The sequence below is a fragment of the Sus scrofa genome, chromosome 10, assembly GCF_054392235.1.
Source record: "Sus scrofa isolate SSC_HxYL_T2T_F1_AM1 chromosome 10, Sscrofa_HxYL_maternal_Yorkshire_Landrace_v2.0, whole genome shotgun sequence".
NCBI classification, from domain to species: domain Eukaryota; kingdom Metazoa; phylum Chordata; class Mammalia; order Artiodactyla; family Suidae; genus Sus; species Sus scrofa.
The window spans coordinates 18,167,758-18,184,667 of NC_139392.1; the positions used below are offsets into that span (position 1 = coordinate 18,167,758).

Sequence of the window (16,910 nt, forward strand, 5' to 3'; positions counted from 1 at the left end):
GCTGCTGGCCTACACCAGAGTCACTGAGCCGTGCCTGCAACCTATACCACAGTTCACCGCAATGCTGGATCCTTAACCCGCTGAGCGAGGCCAAGGATCAAACCCGCATCCTCAAGGATGCTAGTGGGTTTCATTACCATTGAGCCCCAATGGAACTCCCTATTCAATTTTTTTAAATTAATAATGTGGCAAAGGTGACAAGCCAAAGTGCCCTGTGTGTATTATGAGCGCACCTGTGAGATGTAATGCCATCAGGTGAAGTCCCTACTCTCGCTGGGGCTAACACCTTGTCCTCTCCTGGGGATAGCCAGCAGCTTGAACATTTTCACTGGCTCACACCTGCCAATTCCTTTCAGAGCCTTACAGTTTGGACAGTAAATTTAGGGCAGAAATTTTTATAGAGCAGTAAAAACTCTTTGGAACTGAGAATTCAGTTAGGAAAGACAGAGAAAAATGAAGAGATGGATTTGATAATGACCCTCAGTCTTTAGGGATCATGAGTCAAACTGCACAGTGGTCATACCGTGGAATTCTCCCATGGAATTCTCTTAAAAGTCTGCAATTAAGCAGTGCTGCATAGACGCCTACATCTGACCATATTATTTCACAGAATATGCAGCACGAGGAGAATTTCCATTTGATGGGCAAGAGAAAACCAGAAATCCCATGTTTGTTCGGATAAACAGGGGCTCTTTCCCCTAATCCCATCATTTCAAGGTTCAGAGAAGGAAGGATTCTGCTTTCTGGTTAATTATGATCTAATGGCTAGTAGATTATTTTGCATAAACTAATATGCAGCAGCATGACTTAAAAAACCCCAGGAGAAGTGATTAATTAGTTCTCTCATTTAAAGGCTTTAATCAGGGGAAATAAGAAGTGTGCTAAGTCAAGTGTGTTATTATAAAGAAATCATGTATTGCTCTAAGCAGAATTAAAGGTACAGGAAGAGGGTACACGCAGAGGGTACCATGTCAACCTTGGCCTTACCCTTTGATTTCAAGGCTTCTAATACCTTTGAATCAGCTGTTACATCACTCACTAGCTTGATCTCAACACTTTCAGAAGTCAGTTGGAGCAACTTTTCGAAAAGACGCTGACCCTAGAAAAAATATTCAGAAATAAAGTCAGAAAACCTACCAGAATGCTATTTTAAATATTCCTATTTAAGTAATGAAATGAATAAATTAAAATCAATAAACATTGAACCTTGAAACCATTCATTCAAATTGTAAAAGGCAAGCACTCTGACACTTGGTATTCATGGAAAATCTTTTCAAGAGAGTTTATAGAAATAGAGAAGTCACAGGAACATAGATTGCCTTGTTTTTTTTTGAGTACTGTGCAATTCAGCAATTAGTATAATAATGCTGCAATTATTATTACACTAATGCAACAACAATTCAACAACGAGGGTAATTCAACAATTACTGCAATTCAACAATTACTGTGATAATGTTACAATTATTATTACACTAATGTAACAATGAGTGTAATAATGCTACAATGCAAATCTACTCTTACTTTTTCACCAACTCTGAAGTTATCTACACACGAAGAGGCAAAGAATATTAAACAGTTGTGACTGCATCCAGAGAGGCCTGGATTCCAGCTGATTTTTGATTTTGCGAGCTGTGTTTCTTAATCTCACTTATTTCCAGTTTCTTCCTCAGTAAAATGTAGATAGTATTGGTATTTACTTTCAAAGGCTTTTGTAAGGATTAAGAGTCAGTAGTAGGTAAGTATCCTTGAATGTTAACTCTTACAGGGGTGGGAATCAAGGTTACTTATCAGGGATTTGCCTGAATTCACCTTCGTGTTTAAAACATCTTTTATTCAACTCATGCTCTGCCTAGAAATCTATAATTACCAGCCCAGCCTAAACAGAACTGAAAGAAAAAACAAACTAAAAAGTCCAGGCTTTCCTTCTAAGATTTTTGCAAGCGTGTTATTTTTATTGTCCATTTTAATCTCGGGGCGATTAAGCACAGCGCTAGGTCCACAGTCATTGCGTCATCTCAGGTGAGTGGGCTGCGACATTACCCTCTTTATTTTCCCTGTGTGTCTTCATAGACTCCTTCTCTTTATCATTAGAGGGAACTGGTCTTCTTTTATTGGTTTTTCAGATCTTTGTTATTCAGCCACAAACTCAAATACCTTCAGAGGCCAATCAGGCAATAAGGCTCTGGTTTTTTGTTTTTTGTCTCTTTTTAGGGCTGCACCTGTGGCATACAGAAGGTCCCAGGCTAGGAGTTGAAGTGGACCTTCAGCTGCCGGCCTACACCACAGCCAGAGCAACGTGGGGTCAGAGCCTCCTCTGCGACCTACACCACAGCTCACGGCAATGCCAGATCCGTAACCCACTGAGCAAGGCCTGGGATCGAACTGGCATCCTCATAAATACTAGTCAGGTTCGTTACTGCTGAGCCACAACAGGAACTTCAAGGCTTTGGTTTTAATGGCCCTCAAGTGGCAGAGTCTCATTTTGATAAGAATGGATTATTGACAATGATTTGTGTGTAAATGCTTTGGGGACTGAGAAAAGAAAACAGATGAAATATAAAGGTACAGCAGTGATTCTGGCCATGCAGCCTTAGAAGAGAAAGAAGCCAAAGACCTACACCCTAAAGCTCTGGAGCATTAAGGAGGAGGGAGCTGGTGTGCCTGTGCTAGGGTGACAGCTGACAGCAGCCATGCTCCTGCCTGGAGGCGGCAGTGCAGCTAAGTTCCCTAACCTCTGGGTATTAAAGGAAAGAGGAGCTGCACCCCATGTCAGGCAAGAAGGCTTCCTTTTTGCTTAACTCAGTGTGCTGATAAAGGTTGCCCAAAGTGGAACACATCAAAATGACTAGAGCCCACAGAGCCTGGAGGCAACTTCCCATAAACCAGGTATTCCTAGGAGGTGTGTTCAATGAGTGCATTACGCAGTTGCAAATTTTTTTTTTGGGGTGGGGGTGCTTTTTAGGGCCGCACCTGCAGCATACGGAGGTTCCCAGGCTAAGGGTCAAATCAGAGCTGCAGCTGCCGTCCCACACCACAGCCACAGCAACACTGGATCCTTAACCCCCTGAGCAAGGCCAGGGATCTAACCTGCATCCTCATGGATGCTAGTTAAGATTCGTTTCTGCTGAGCCACGATGGGAACTCTACAAATTGCTTTTTTAATAAAGAGGGGAAAGGAGAGAGGGAGGGAGAGACACATATGAGGAGATAGTGAAGGGCAGGAAAAAAAAACAGGTGCCAATCTGCTGATTTCAGGGTCCATGTAAATTTGAAACCTACAGTGGAGAAGGGAGGGCTTGACAGTGAGAGGCTCAGACACAGGGTGTGAGGAGGGAAGATGCACTTGGCGGGGCTTTGTGGGTTTTCCTGCAGACCAATGCCACTCACACAACCTCCTCTCTGGCTGCTTTGTCACTGCAGAGTTGTGCACAACACTCTCATCACACAGCCCTGCATGCAGCCTTGTGATTTCTGCAGAACCCAGATTTCTGGAGTCCAGACTCAGGTCATCTCATCAGCTTTTTGCAGTTTTCACTTTTACGCAGGGAAATGCTTAAGTACCTTGTATGTTCTGTGAGACCCCATGGTTAGTGAGCTGGTATTTTTAAACAAATGCTTTTTTTTCCTTTCTTTTTGATCTTGGTCAACAATGTATTTAGCACAAATGAAACACCAAAGATCTTCTAACCTATCTGTATTTCTGGCTCTCTGCCTTAAAACTGATTTCCACTGTGTGATTTTTGTGAGATTTAAAATGAAGGCCAGAACTCTCAAACACGAATGAAAAATAGAAACTCCAAAAGCTACAGATCGTGGCAGACTGTCATTAAATAAGGCTTATTTTTACTTCAATATGTGCTGATTACTTACATCAAAGATTCTCGAAATTTTTAATTATAGTGCTCACTGTAATGAATTTGGGCTTGAAGCAGAACTTCTATTAAATCTCCCCTGTTTTCAGTGTCTTATCTCTCAGTCCACACATTTTTTGCAAGGATATTCAAAATGAAATTACTTGCAAAGGTATGAAATACCTACGCTCTGCTGAGTTGTGCAGCAAGGTCTACTGCTTCCTGAGTTAAATTCACTCATTGTGTTCTCATAAAGGAATAACAAAAGCCCCTTGGCTTTTAAATGTCGACAGTTTAAAGATGCGTTCTTTCTGGTGTGCAACCTTACTCGACATTTCAATCTTAAATAAACAATCAGCTATAATGGAAAAAATAAAAATCATTATAAAAAAGACAAAAGCAAAAAACAAATCAAACCTAAATAAATCATGTTGAAGATTAGCCAGTAGCTCTGGCATGCTGACCTACTTTAAACCAATTATTTTCCGATGATGGCAAAAACCTTTTGATAAACAGTATGGTCCTGGAGAGGGGGCTGTACCCCAAGAAGAGAGACCCAGCCCGGCCTCTTGGTGACTCTGAAGAGGCTGCTTACACAGGGGTTACAGATACTGCCTATTCCTGTTGACCCCAAAAACTCACGGGCAGGATGAAATGCCACAATAAATTGTAAAAGGAAAAAACAAAAACACCAAAGAGAAATCAGAAGTAAGTCGTGCTCCCAAAGATAAATTCTGGAGATGATGTAGAATAAGGCGGTGGTTTTCAAACCTAGGGATTTTTTAAAATTTGATGTTTATTTTATATTGGAGCATACTCGATTTATAATGTGTTAGTTTCAGGTGTATAGTATGGTGATTCAGTTATACATTACAGATATATATGTGAATATATATATGTGTGTGTATGTAAATACATACAGATATATTCATATATGCATAGACTTATCTCCATTCTTTCCCCATAGAGGTTACTACAGAATATTGAGTAGTCACACGTGTTTAAACAGTCAAGCTCTCTGTTCGCCTGAAAACTTCAGCTAACCATCTCCATCGGTCTATTGCTGCCCACCTGTGTAGGACCCCCAGGGCTCTACACAACATAACTGAAAAATCACTGACGTATGATGTAGAACCATCGGTTACTGAGACTGAGGATGTCCTTTGAGATCAAGAGTCTACTAACCTCCCCGCTTTATACACAAGGACACGCAGGCCCAAGAAGATGAAGCGATAGGCTGAGGGTCACGCAGTGGAGTTTTCTCTGCAGAAACATCTGGTTCTGTTAATGTTGCAAGGGAAGGGGCATTCCGGGAAGAAATCTTCCCCCAAGTTTAAGAGGATCCAAAAAGAGAGATGTCTGAACACTGCGGGCACTAGGTCACCCGAGAAGACAGGAGATGGCACTGAAATGCAGTCCCAGCCCTCGAGGACAGTCAGATGCGGCAGCACTAATACTCGGATTTTAGAGCTAAATTAGAAGAGTAATTAAAGAACACTATGGCCGCTGCTCAGGCCCAAATTAGGGGCCTGACGATCCAATGGAAGAAATATCTCAAAGCACAAATATGCCTGCAGGAGCTCCTGCTGTGGCTCAGTGGTAACAAACCCGACTAGGATCCATGACTACATGGGTTCCATCCCTGGCCTCACTCAGTGGGTTAAGGATCCCGCACTGCCGTGGGCTGTGGTGTAGGTCACAGATGCAGCTTGGATCTGAGGTTGCTGTGGCTGTGGTGTAGGCTGGCAGCTACAGCTCCGACTGGACCCCCTAGCCTGGGAACCTCCATATGCTGCGGGTGTGGCCCTAAACGAAAACAAACAAACAAACAAAAAGAGAACATGAACAATAATTAAAATGAGATATTCTCAGACTTCATTCTCTGCTCATCAAGGAACAAAATGAGAGACAGACCATTAACATGTAACTCATAAAACAAACCTTATCTATTTGAAGATTTAAAAATTCAGATCATCCTTATATCGAAAGACAAAAGAAATGTGAATTTTCCTATTTTCTAGAAAGCCATAAACTGTTGAGCCCTTCCTGGCAAAACCATGAAATGAAGCAATATCTGGTGTCAGAAATTTATAACTGTAAATGTCTTCAGTATTATTTAAAAAGAACCACAAGCGTTCTCTTGGGGCACAGCAGGTTGTGGATCTGGCATTGTCATTACAGCAGCTTGGGTCACTGCTATGGCACAGGTTGGATCTCTGGTCTGAGATATTCAACATGCTATGTGTGTGGTCAAAAAAAAATACAAAAAAGAACCATGAAGTCGCAATAATCATATTAATATGATAAAAGCACAGGAATGGATTAAACAGACAAGGGGACTTATTAGAGAACCCTGAAATGGTACTACTCATGATTTGTATTTAAAAGAGGCTATTTTAATTCAGTCTGAAAGAGGCACAAGTGAAAGATACCCCTATAGTATACCATACAGAAAAATCTGTTCTCAGAAAGAATAAAAATACACCAACACTTGCAAGAAATTCTAGGCACCTGTGTGTGTAGTCTTGTACATGTACAGTCTTAGAGTGGAAAAACCTTAATTACATTGTAGGCAGCTAAAAAATGGGCCTCAAAGATGTCAGGTCTTAACACGGAAACTCTCAGTGAAACAGAATCTTTGTGTTGCGGCACACGTATCTTTTTGAATTGCATTTTTTTCTCCCGGATATAGGCCTAGGAATCAGACTGCTAGATCATATGGTAGTTCTACTTTTGGTTTTTTAAGGAACCTCCATACTGTTCTCCACAGCGACTGTTCCAAATGAAAAGACCACCTACAGAATGGGAGAAAATATTTGCAAACAATGGGACCGACAAGGGATTAATCTCCAAAATATACGAACAGCTTATGCAGATCGATATCGAAAAATAACCAATCAAAAATGGGCAGAAGATCTAAATAAACATTTCTCCAAAGAAGATACACAGATGGACAACAAGCACAAGAAAAGATGCTCAACATCACTAATTACTAGAGAAATGCAAATCGAAACTACAATACGGTATCACCTCAAACCAGTCAGAATGGCCATCATTAATAAGTCTTCACATAATAAATGCTGGAGAGGATGTGGAGAAAAAAGAACCCTCCTACACTGTTGGTGGGGATGTAAACTGATATAACCATTATGGAGAACAGTATGGAGGCTCCTCAAGAAACTAAATATGAAACCATCATATGATCCAGCAATCCCACTCCTGGGCATCTATCTGGAGAAAACCATAATTTGAAATGATATGGGCACCCCAATGTTCACTGCACTACTATTCTCAACAGCAAAGCCATGGAAGCAACCCAAACTTGTGGTGTTGGATCACCTGAGACATGCAGTGTAGAATCATAGATTTAGCATTGAAGAGGACATTACATGTCCTTGACACAGTCCCTTACCAAACACCTGCAGGAAGCTGGGCATCTGCATCAGGTGTTTATTTATTTTTTTATTTTACCAACACTATAAAATAAAACTGTTAGTCTATTAGTGTAGGAGGGTTAGTTTATTAGTTTAAGAGTTAGTTTATTAGTGTAGGAGGGTTCTTTTTTCTCCACACCCTCTCCAGCATTTATTATGTGAAGACTTATTAATGATGGCCATTCTGACTGGTTTGAGGTGATACCGTATTGTAGTTTCGATTTGCATTTCTCTAGTAATTAGTGATGTTGGGCATCTTTTCTTGTGCTTGTTGTCCATCTGTGTATCTTCTTTGGAGAAATGTTTATTTAGATCTTCTGCCCATTTTTGATTGGTTATTTTTCGATATCGATCTGCATAAGCTGTTCGTATATTTTGGAGATTAATCCCTTGTCGGTTCCATTGTTTATAAATATTTCTCCCATTCTGTAGGTGGTCTTTTCATTTGTTTATAGTTTCCTTTGCTATGCAAAAGCTGTTAAGTTTAACTGAATCCCATTTTTTAATTTTTGTTTTTATTTACATTACTCTAGGGGACATCCAAAAAGATATTTCTGTGATTTATATCAAAGAGTGTTCTGCCTGTTTTCCTCTAGGAGTTTTATAGTATCTGGCTTTACATTTAGGTCTTTAGTCATTTTGAGTTGATTTCTGTACATGGTGTCAGGGAATGTTCTAACTTCATTCTTTTACATGAAGCTGTCCAGTTTTCCCAACACAAACATCACTGAAGAGAATGTCTTTTCTCTGCTGTATATTCTCACTTCCTTTGTCATAGATTAATTGACCATAGCTGCATGGGTCTATTCCCGGGCTTTCTATCCTGTTCCACTGATCCATATTTTTGGTTTTGTGCCAGCACCATACTGTTTTGATGACTGCAACTTTGTAATATAGCCTGAATTCAGGGAACCTGATTCTTCCAGCTCCTTTCTTCTCTCTCAAGGTGGTTTTGGCCATTCAGGGTCTTTTGTTTCCTTGCAAATTTAAAATTTTTTTGTGTTAGTTCTGTGAAAAATGCCATTGATAATTTAATAGCAATTGCACTGAACCTGTAGATCGAATTGGGTAGTATAGTCATTTTGACATTATTGATTCTTCCAATCCAGACAGTATATCTTCTTTAAAAAACTAAAGATACATGCACTGCAATGTTCATTGCAGCATTATTTATAACAGCAAGACATCAAAGCAACCTGAATGTCCACCAACAGAGGAATGGATAAAAAAAATGTGGCATGGATATACAATGGAATATTACTCTGCCATAAAAAAGAATGAAATAACTCCATTTGCAGAAGTATGGATGGACCTAGAGATACTCATCCTAAGTTAAGTAATCCAGACAAAGACAAACATCCAATGATATTACTCATATGTGGAATCAAAAAAAAAGATACAAATGGAATTATATATAAGACAGAAGTAGATCCACAGACATAGAAAACAAACTGATGGTTACCAAAGGGGAAAGGGGGGGGATACATTAGGAGTTTGGGATTAACATATGCACACACACTATATATTAGAGATAAATAGCACAAGGGCCTACTGTATAGCACAGGGAACTATATTCAATATTTTATAATAACCTGTAAGGGAAAAGCATCTGAGAAATAATATATACACCAATAACTGAGTCACATTTTGAAATGAGCACACTGTAAATCAACTATACTAAATAAAAATATTTTTCTTTAAAGTAAAAGAAAGAGGAGGCTAAAAAAAAGAATCTATAGAGTTCCCTTAGTGGCACAGTAGAAACAAATCCAACTAGGAACCATAAGGTTGAGGGTTCAATCCCTGGCCTTGTTCAGTGGGTTAAGGATCTGGCATTGCTGTGAACTATAGCCTAGGTTGTAGACGTGGCTCAGAACCCGTGTTGCTGTGGCTGCGGTGGAGGCCGGCAGCTACAGCTCCGATTGGACTCCTAGCCTGGGAACCTCCATATGCCATGGGTGCAGCCCTAAAAAGACCAAAAAAAAAAAAAAAAAAAAAAAGAATCTATGATTAATTTAAAGATTTTGAGATGAGGAGGTCATCCTGGACTATCTGAGTAGCACCAGTGGCAATCTCGGTAGAGAAAAGCAGACAGAGCCCTGACACACGAGGAGGAGTGGACGGAGTTGAAGATCCTGGCCTTGAGGACTAGGGTGACAGAGCAGCAAGCAAGGGACACCAGCTACTCCGGAAGCTGGAAGGGGTGGGCATGTGTTCTCCCCTTGACATGGTGGCCACCGCAGCCTCTGAAGGGAGCACCCTCTGCTGACACCTGGGTTTTGATCCAGTGAAACTAATTTTAGACTCTGGCCTCTAGAACCGCAGGAGAATAAATTTATGTTGTTTCAAGCCAGAGTCTTTGGTAATTTGTTGCACTGGCCACAGAAATTTAATAAATAAGCTAGGTCTATAGAAGTAATAAAAGATGTTTAGAACTATAAAAGTTAGAAAAATAGAACAAAAGGTACCGCAAAGATCATGAAACACAGTAAAAATTTGGAATAAATATTTGCTGCGCAAATGAGAAGCAAAGAGTGAACAGCTGCCCTCTACAAAAGTACATTAAAAATTAACAAGAAAAGCTCGGGAGTGGATTAGCAATGAGATCCTGTTGTATAGCACCGGGAACCCTATCTAGTCACTTGCGATGGAGCACAATGGAGGATAAGGTGACAAGAAGAATGTATATATGTAAGAAGAATGTATATATGTATGTGTGACTGGGTCACCTTGCTGTACAGTAGAAAATTAGAAGAACACTATAAACCAGCTATAACGGAAAAAATAAAAATATTTTTAAAGAAAATAAGAAAAGGCCAATAGCCCAAGCAATGAAGGCAAAGTGTGAGACTAGGTATGCCTAAGAAGAACAAGGCTACACAACCAGCGGATGTAAAGAGATGCTTTATGTGGTCAAGGGAAGCACAAAGCAAATCAATAAAGAGAGACGTCTTTGCTCTGAAGGAGACAGGAAATAATTTACAAGCGGCAGCATTTCCTCTTGCCAGTGATTTAGGGAACGGGTACCCTGCTTTCCTCCACTGAGGAATCCCACATCTAGAGATCAACCTCAAAGAAACAAAAGCAAATGTGTTTACATGCACATGTGCTCGAGTGTATTTATGAGATTATATCTTAGGTAGGCTATTATCTCACACGCACACACACGGGATTAAAAAGTTTAAATCAGGTTGTTCCCATCGTGGCTCAGCAGAAACTAATCCGACTAGTATCCATGAGCATGTAGGTTCAATCCCTGGCCTTGCTCAGTGGGTTAAGGATCCAGTGTTGCCATGAGCTGTGGTGTAGGTGGCAGACATGGCTCGCATTTGGCGTTGCTATAGCTGTAGTGTAGGCCAGTGGCTAGGGCTCTGATTTGACCCCTAGCCTGCGAACCTCCATATGCTATGGGTATGGCCCTAAAAAGACCAAAAAAAAAAAGTTCCAATCAAATCATAAGGGACATAGGACTGCTTAAACATTTGATGATTCAGTCATGAGAAACAAAGATTCAGTATTTATTTTAAGCCACAGTATCCTTTTAAAGTGATATACTTGCCTTGATTTTTTTTTTTAATTCATGACTTAGGACACAAAACCACACATGTCAACCCCTCTTGACTCAATCTGCTAGTTAATTTATTAAACCAACTAGCTCTATTATCTATAAGATTGACCTTTTATTTATTTAGTATATTTACTGAAATTTTCCATACGACACTAAAAAAACTGTTTTCAGTTTAACACTTATTAGGAGTCCCTCTTGTGGCACAACAGAAACAAATCCAACTAATATGCATGAGGATGCGGATTGGATCCCTGGCCTCTCTCAGTGGGTTAAGGATCCGGCACTTTCATGAGCTATGGTGTAGGTCACAGATGCTGCATTGCTGTGGCTGTGGTGTAGCCCAGCAGCTACAGTAATGATTTGACCCCTAGCCTGGGAACTTCCATATGCCACAGGTGTGGCCCTAAAATGCAAACAAACAAACAAACAAACAAACAAAAAACCCCACCAAAAAACAAAGAACAAAAAAACCCCACCCAAAACAAAAACAAAACAAAATTCTTACTGAAATTTTCTTACTTACTTAAATTTACTGAAATATACAAAGCCTGCCAGTGGCATAAACATAAGTATATTACTTCCTTATGTATCTGTCAGTGTTAACTTTTACTCTCAAATACCCCCAGGCCAAGGAAAAGCGTCTTGTAAGCAAATTCACTCCACACATTTTCTGGATGCCTGCCATATGCCAAGAACTTTAGTAAGTGTTGGAGATAAATGACATATAAGCAAATACAGTCTGATACGTTGCCAGTTGGAGGAGGTACAGGGCAAGGGGCAACAGCGAAGGCACTAATAAGCCATCGACGGCACTCAGGGCAAGTTCCCAAAGGAAGGGAGGAAAGAAAGGATGTTCCAGGTGGAGATCTGTGGCAGAGAGTTAAGCAGGGTTAAGGTCATGAAGATCTTGTCAGCCTGGGCAAAAAGTCTGCACATCATCTGGAAAGCAGTGTAGACCTCTGAAGGATTTTACCCATGGAAGGGTGCAATCGTATTTTTGTTCTGCATGAGAACACTTGACAACAAACTGGAGAAGGACTGACACAGGGCGAGACGGGAGGCGCAATGGGAACAGAACGATGCTGTGCAGCCTGGTGAGAGATAATGTGACCTGAGCTGGAGTAGCATCAATGGCAGTCACACACAAAAAAGGAACAATCTCAGGTATTTATGACAGCGTAGTGATGAACTAGATGGTTAGACTTGGCCGAGGGAAAGAGTAGCGTTGGGGACAGTGGCCAGAGTTGACGGTGGCCAGAGTCCCCTGCTGCTCCTCAGAACATGCTCGTGGAATATGGAATTCCTTATCCTTGGCTGTGACATCAGTTCACAAAAATCCTGTAGGGTATGAATCAATCACAGCTTCGGGGACTCGACTGCGACACACCGGGCAACAGAGTTGAGAATTCCAACTTTGGGGGCCATGAGCAACAACGATTACCCGCTTGCTATCAGCAGAGAGTATCTGCCATGTAGACGTGCAGGCCGCCAGTCCATTCATGAGTCCAGGTTCCATCCCATTAAGGGACTTAATTATTCTAAACAGCTAATCATCAAGACCTTGCCTAATAATGGTTATTCACGAAGATGCTCCTCGTGGGTATGAACAAAGCCATCCCTGTCAGGGGCAGATGAAGAGAGATGAAGAAGCTCGTCATGCCAATATGGGCCAGGAAATTGCAAGGAATGCATATCAGGAGCAGCAGGCTTATTACAGGGATCTGGGCTGTTGGGCTGACAGTACTGGAAAGTAGCTTTAAGGCTGCTCCAGTGTCCAGTCTGGCTGCAAAAGGCAGGCGGACAAAGTACTCTTTCTTTTTTTAAATTACTCAATGAATTTTATTACATTTATATGTGTACAACAATCATCACAACCAAACTTTTATAGTATTTCCATCCTAAACCCTCAGTGCATCCCCCCACCCCTCAACCTGTCTCATTTGGATACTATAAGTTTTTCAAAGTCTGTAAGTCAGTATCTGTTATCCAAAGAAGTTCATTGTGTCCTTTTTTTAGATTCCACACGTAAGTGATAGCATTTGATGTTGTTGTCTCATTGACTGACTTCACTTGGCATAATTTCTAGGTCCATCCATGTTGCTGCAAATGCCATTATTTCTTTCCTTTTAATGGCTGAGTAATATTTCATTGTATATAGCACCACATCTTCTTAATCCACTCCTCCGTCATTGGACATTTAGACTGTTTCCATGTCTTGGCTATTGTATAGAGTGCTGCAATGAACATTGGAGTATATGTGTCTTTTCGAGTCATGGTTTTCTCTGGATAGATGCCCAGGAGTGGGATTGCTGGATCAAATGGTAATTCTATTTTTAGTTTTCTGAGGAGTCTCCATACTGTTTTCCATACTGTTGCACCAATTTCCATTCCCACCAACAATGTAATAGGGTTCCTTTTGCTCCACACTCTCTCCAGCACTTACTGTTTGTTGACTTTTTGATGATGGCCATTCTGGCTGGTGTAAAGTGGTGCCTAATAGTGGTTTTGATTTGCATTTCTCTAAGAATGAGTGATGCTGAAGATCTCGGACAATGTGGTTTTAACAGTGCATTTGGCAGTACCTGGAAGAGTGTGGATGGCACTGCAGGGGAGGGTGGCCTGTGATGTGACTGGGGCAGGGAGGGTACCAGGATGTGCCAAACACTCCAGCTCTTCCACGATCTCAGAGTGGGCAGAGAACAACTCATAGAACAGAGGCAGGATTCCTTCAAGCCCTCACTCCCAACGGTCCCAGCTTCTCCAGGAAGTAATTATGAGGGTTTTCTACATGCTCTCCCCAAACCTCATGATCTTAAGAAAGCAGTTCAGGAGTTCCCGTTGTGGTTCAGTGGGTTAAGTATCCACGAGGACTCAGGTTTGAGCCCTGTCCTTGCTCAGTGGGTTAAGGATCCAGTATTAGCGTGGCTTGGATCCTGCATTGCTGTGGCTGTGGTGTAGGCCGGCAGTGGCAGCTCCAATTCAACCCCTAGCCTGGGAACTTCCATATGCTGCAGGTCAGCTCTAAAAATCAAAAAGAAAGAAAAGAAAAATGCAGTTCAGACTTCTTAGTCCTCTAATCCCACTTCTGAGAATTAATCCTGAGCTAATGAACAAAAAGAAAATGTTTTGCACAGAAATATTTACTGCAGTAGAATTTATTTCAGAAAAAGGAAATAGCTTAAATGTCCAATAATAGAGAAATAATTATATACATTTAATCTGACATATCCACTGCATTGTACTGTTATGCCGCCAGTCAGGGTTTCTGAGGACATGAGAGGTGCTTAGGGAGTGACATTAAGTTCTGAATTAAGATACAAATTTCTTTATATGAGCTTATCTATATAATTATGCATAAAATTACAGTTAAATTACAGGTAATACAGTTTAATCAAACTGTTAAACACTTTTTGTTGATGATCACATGGATGATTTTGTTCTCTTTCATTTCTTTGTAGTTTCCAAATTTTTTAAAGTAAGAGGCTATTCCTATTATGATGAGGAAAAAAAAAATCCAACCTATTCTTTTTAAAAGAAAGTTCCAAAAACATAAATTGGCCGAGGGAAATACAGAGTGAAGGGCTAGAGAGAAGACCACTGGAGTTCTCTTGTGGTATAGCAGGTTAAGGATATGGTGCTATCAGTGCAGCAGCTCAGGTCGCTGCTGGGTGCAGGTTCGATCCCTGGCTAGGGAACTTCCCTATGCCTCAGGTGCAGCCAAAAAAAAAAAAAAAAAAAAAAAAAAGAAAACAAGCATATAGTTAAACAAAATTAAGACAAAACAACTTTTAAAAAACATCATTATTTGATGCAAATAACTGAGAAGAATGTCTTTGGGTTCATGATTTATTCATGTCTATGAGATTGGATTTTAAAAGAATCAAAGAGGTTGAACTCTTGCTAATTACAGTGCTTATGAGTTTATATCAGAAAGATGATTTCCCTTGGAAATATACTGGAAAGCAAGCAAGAGCATAATTAGAATTACTCAACAGATGGGGAAACGAAAGCACAGAGAAGCAGCGGGAATTCAGTGCTGCTTCAGAAGCAGGACCTAAGCCACAGGTGCCAGGGGACTCTGCGGAGCAGGCAGGGGCAGAGACCAAGCTGCAGGAGCCTGTGCACTGCCAGCTCCTTGCACGGCTGCTCCATCACTCTGCCCTCTTACCATTGGTTCTTTGTTCCCCCACTACTCTTTGAGCTCCGAGGGGGAGGGATCACTGCTCACTTGATTTTGTATCCCCACCAAAGTGAGCAGTACCATAATACATGTTTGTTCAAGAAAGGCACATTCAAAATTATTCTGTGGCCACATTTCAAACAGGAGAATGCTAATTTATAATGTTGCCAAATGTTTATTTTGTGGAACAGGGAAAAGATGTATTTTATTTTACTATTTTACTTTTCTTTTTTGGGTCTTTTTAGGGCCGCACCTGCAGCATATGGAAGTTCCCAGGCTAGGGGTCCAACCGGAGCTGCACCTGCCAGCCTACAACACAGCCACAGCAAGGCGGGATCCGAGCTGCATCTTCGACCTACACCACAGCTCACGGCAACGCTGGATCCTTAAGCCACTGAGCGAGGCCAGGGATGGAACCCACATCCTCATGGATACTAGTTAGGTTCTTAACCCGCTGAGCCACAACAGGAACTCCCAAAAGATGCTATTTCAAAGAAAGGGACCCCCTTCCGCAAGGCGACGCTATCTATCTTCATCCTGACAACACACCAGAGTTATTCAGTAGAAGAGGATCTATGGTTTCAAAACCACATGCAGCCTCGGTGCTTGCTCCCTGGCCACATACTCAACAGCAAAGCTCTGAGAGTAAGTTTGACACAGGCCCCAGAGGCCAGGAGTATGTGGAACATTCAAACAAGAAGTTGCCACCTTTATATGTCACCCCGAGGTAACAACTGGAATGAGCAGGATGAAACCTAAACAGGTAAAACCAAGTTCACAAACTGAGCAGGAAAGGGACCGACCCAGCTCTACTGTGAGATCTACAGAAATCACACACTGGTTATCAGACTGGGATGGTTTAAAGCAGTGATTCCCAACCCTGGCTGCCTGGAATCCCCAAGTCCTTTATTAAAAAGTATCAGAGCCTGAGCCCTTCTCCATATATTCTTTTTGGATATTCTCATGGATCCTTGTTGGATGCGTTAACCGCTGAGCCACGAAGGGAACTCCTGAAACGTGCGTTTTCCATGTAGTATCAGAACATCCTACCTTCTCTGGTTGCTTCACTCACGCCAACCTATGAATTACAATGCACCAGCACACCAACCTCTTAATTACAACAGGTCTCCACCAATTATGCTCATCTCCATTCAGGCAAAATGAAAAGCAGGAACTGTTGTGAGTTTATTTTTCCTAGATTACAGAAAAATGAGTAATAAAGACAAAAAATTCTAATGAAATATTATGATGAGGCTGCAAGATGACTGGATACTGTTATCAGACTTTTTTTTTACATGGAAATGACATTAACCAAAATCAAATCTCCAGGAACTCCCATTCTGGTGCAGGGGCGATGAATCCAACTAGTAACCATGAGGATGTGGGTTCCATCCCTGGCCTCGCTCAGTGGGTTAAGGATCCAACGTTGCTGTGGCTATGGTGTAGGCCAGCAGCTGTAGCTCCGATTTGACCCCTAGCTTAAGAACTTCTATATGCCTCAGGTGCAGCCCTAAAAAGACAAAAAAAAAAAAAAAAAAAAAAAGAATTCTCCAGGGTTCTAGAAGAGCCCCTATGTTGGAGAGTAGATGCTGACTGTTTGCATGATAAATGAGTGAAAAAGTCTCCTTTAGTGGACTCAGAGAGGGAATGGAGACTCATCTGGGAACAGCACAGGTGGGAATGAAGGGAACAGTGGGTTTAGAGAGGCACTGAAGACGGAGAGTCAATGCGATGGTGGAGACTGGGAGTGAGAAATCCCGAAGCGGGTGGAGTCGGGGCTGACCCGCCAGAGTGCAGGCTCCCTGAGAATGGGTAAGAGGCACGATGGAGCAAAATATGACGTGATACAATAGAAAATGTCAACAACACCATTTAGG

General features: G+C 41.4%; 1 protein-coding gene across 9 annotated transcripts in view; it reads right to left on the reverse strand.

The window, feature by feature from the left end:
* PLD5 (phospholipase D family member 5) overlaps positions 1–16,910 on the reverse strand; it is a 302,902-nt gene that overhangs the window by 89,221 nt on the left and 196,771 nt on the right. For 7 of the 9 annotated variants that reach the window (XM_084979298.1, XM_021064454.2, XM_084979299.1 and 4 more), the window contains one exon: positions 988–1,099. In XM_084979298.1, coding sequence (XP_084835424.1) covers positions 988–1,099 — 112 coding nt within the window. The remainder of the gene's footprint in view (positions 1–987; positions 1,100–16,910) is intronic. The other 2 variants (XM_084979300.1, XM_005667950.4) reach the window with 1 other exon arrangement.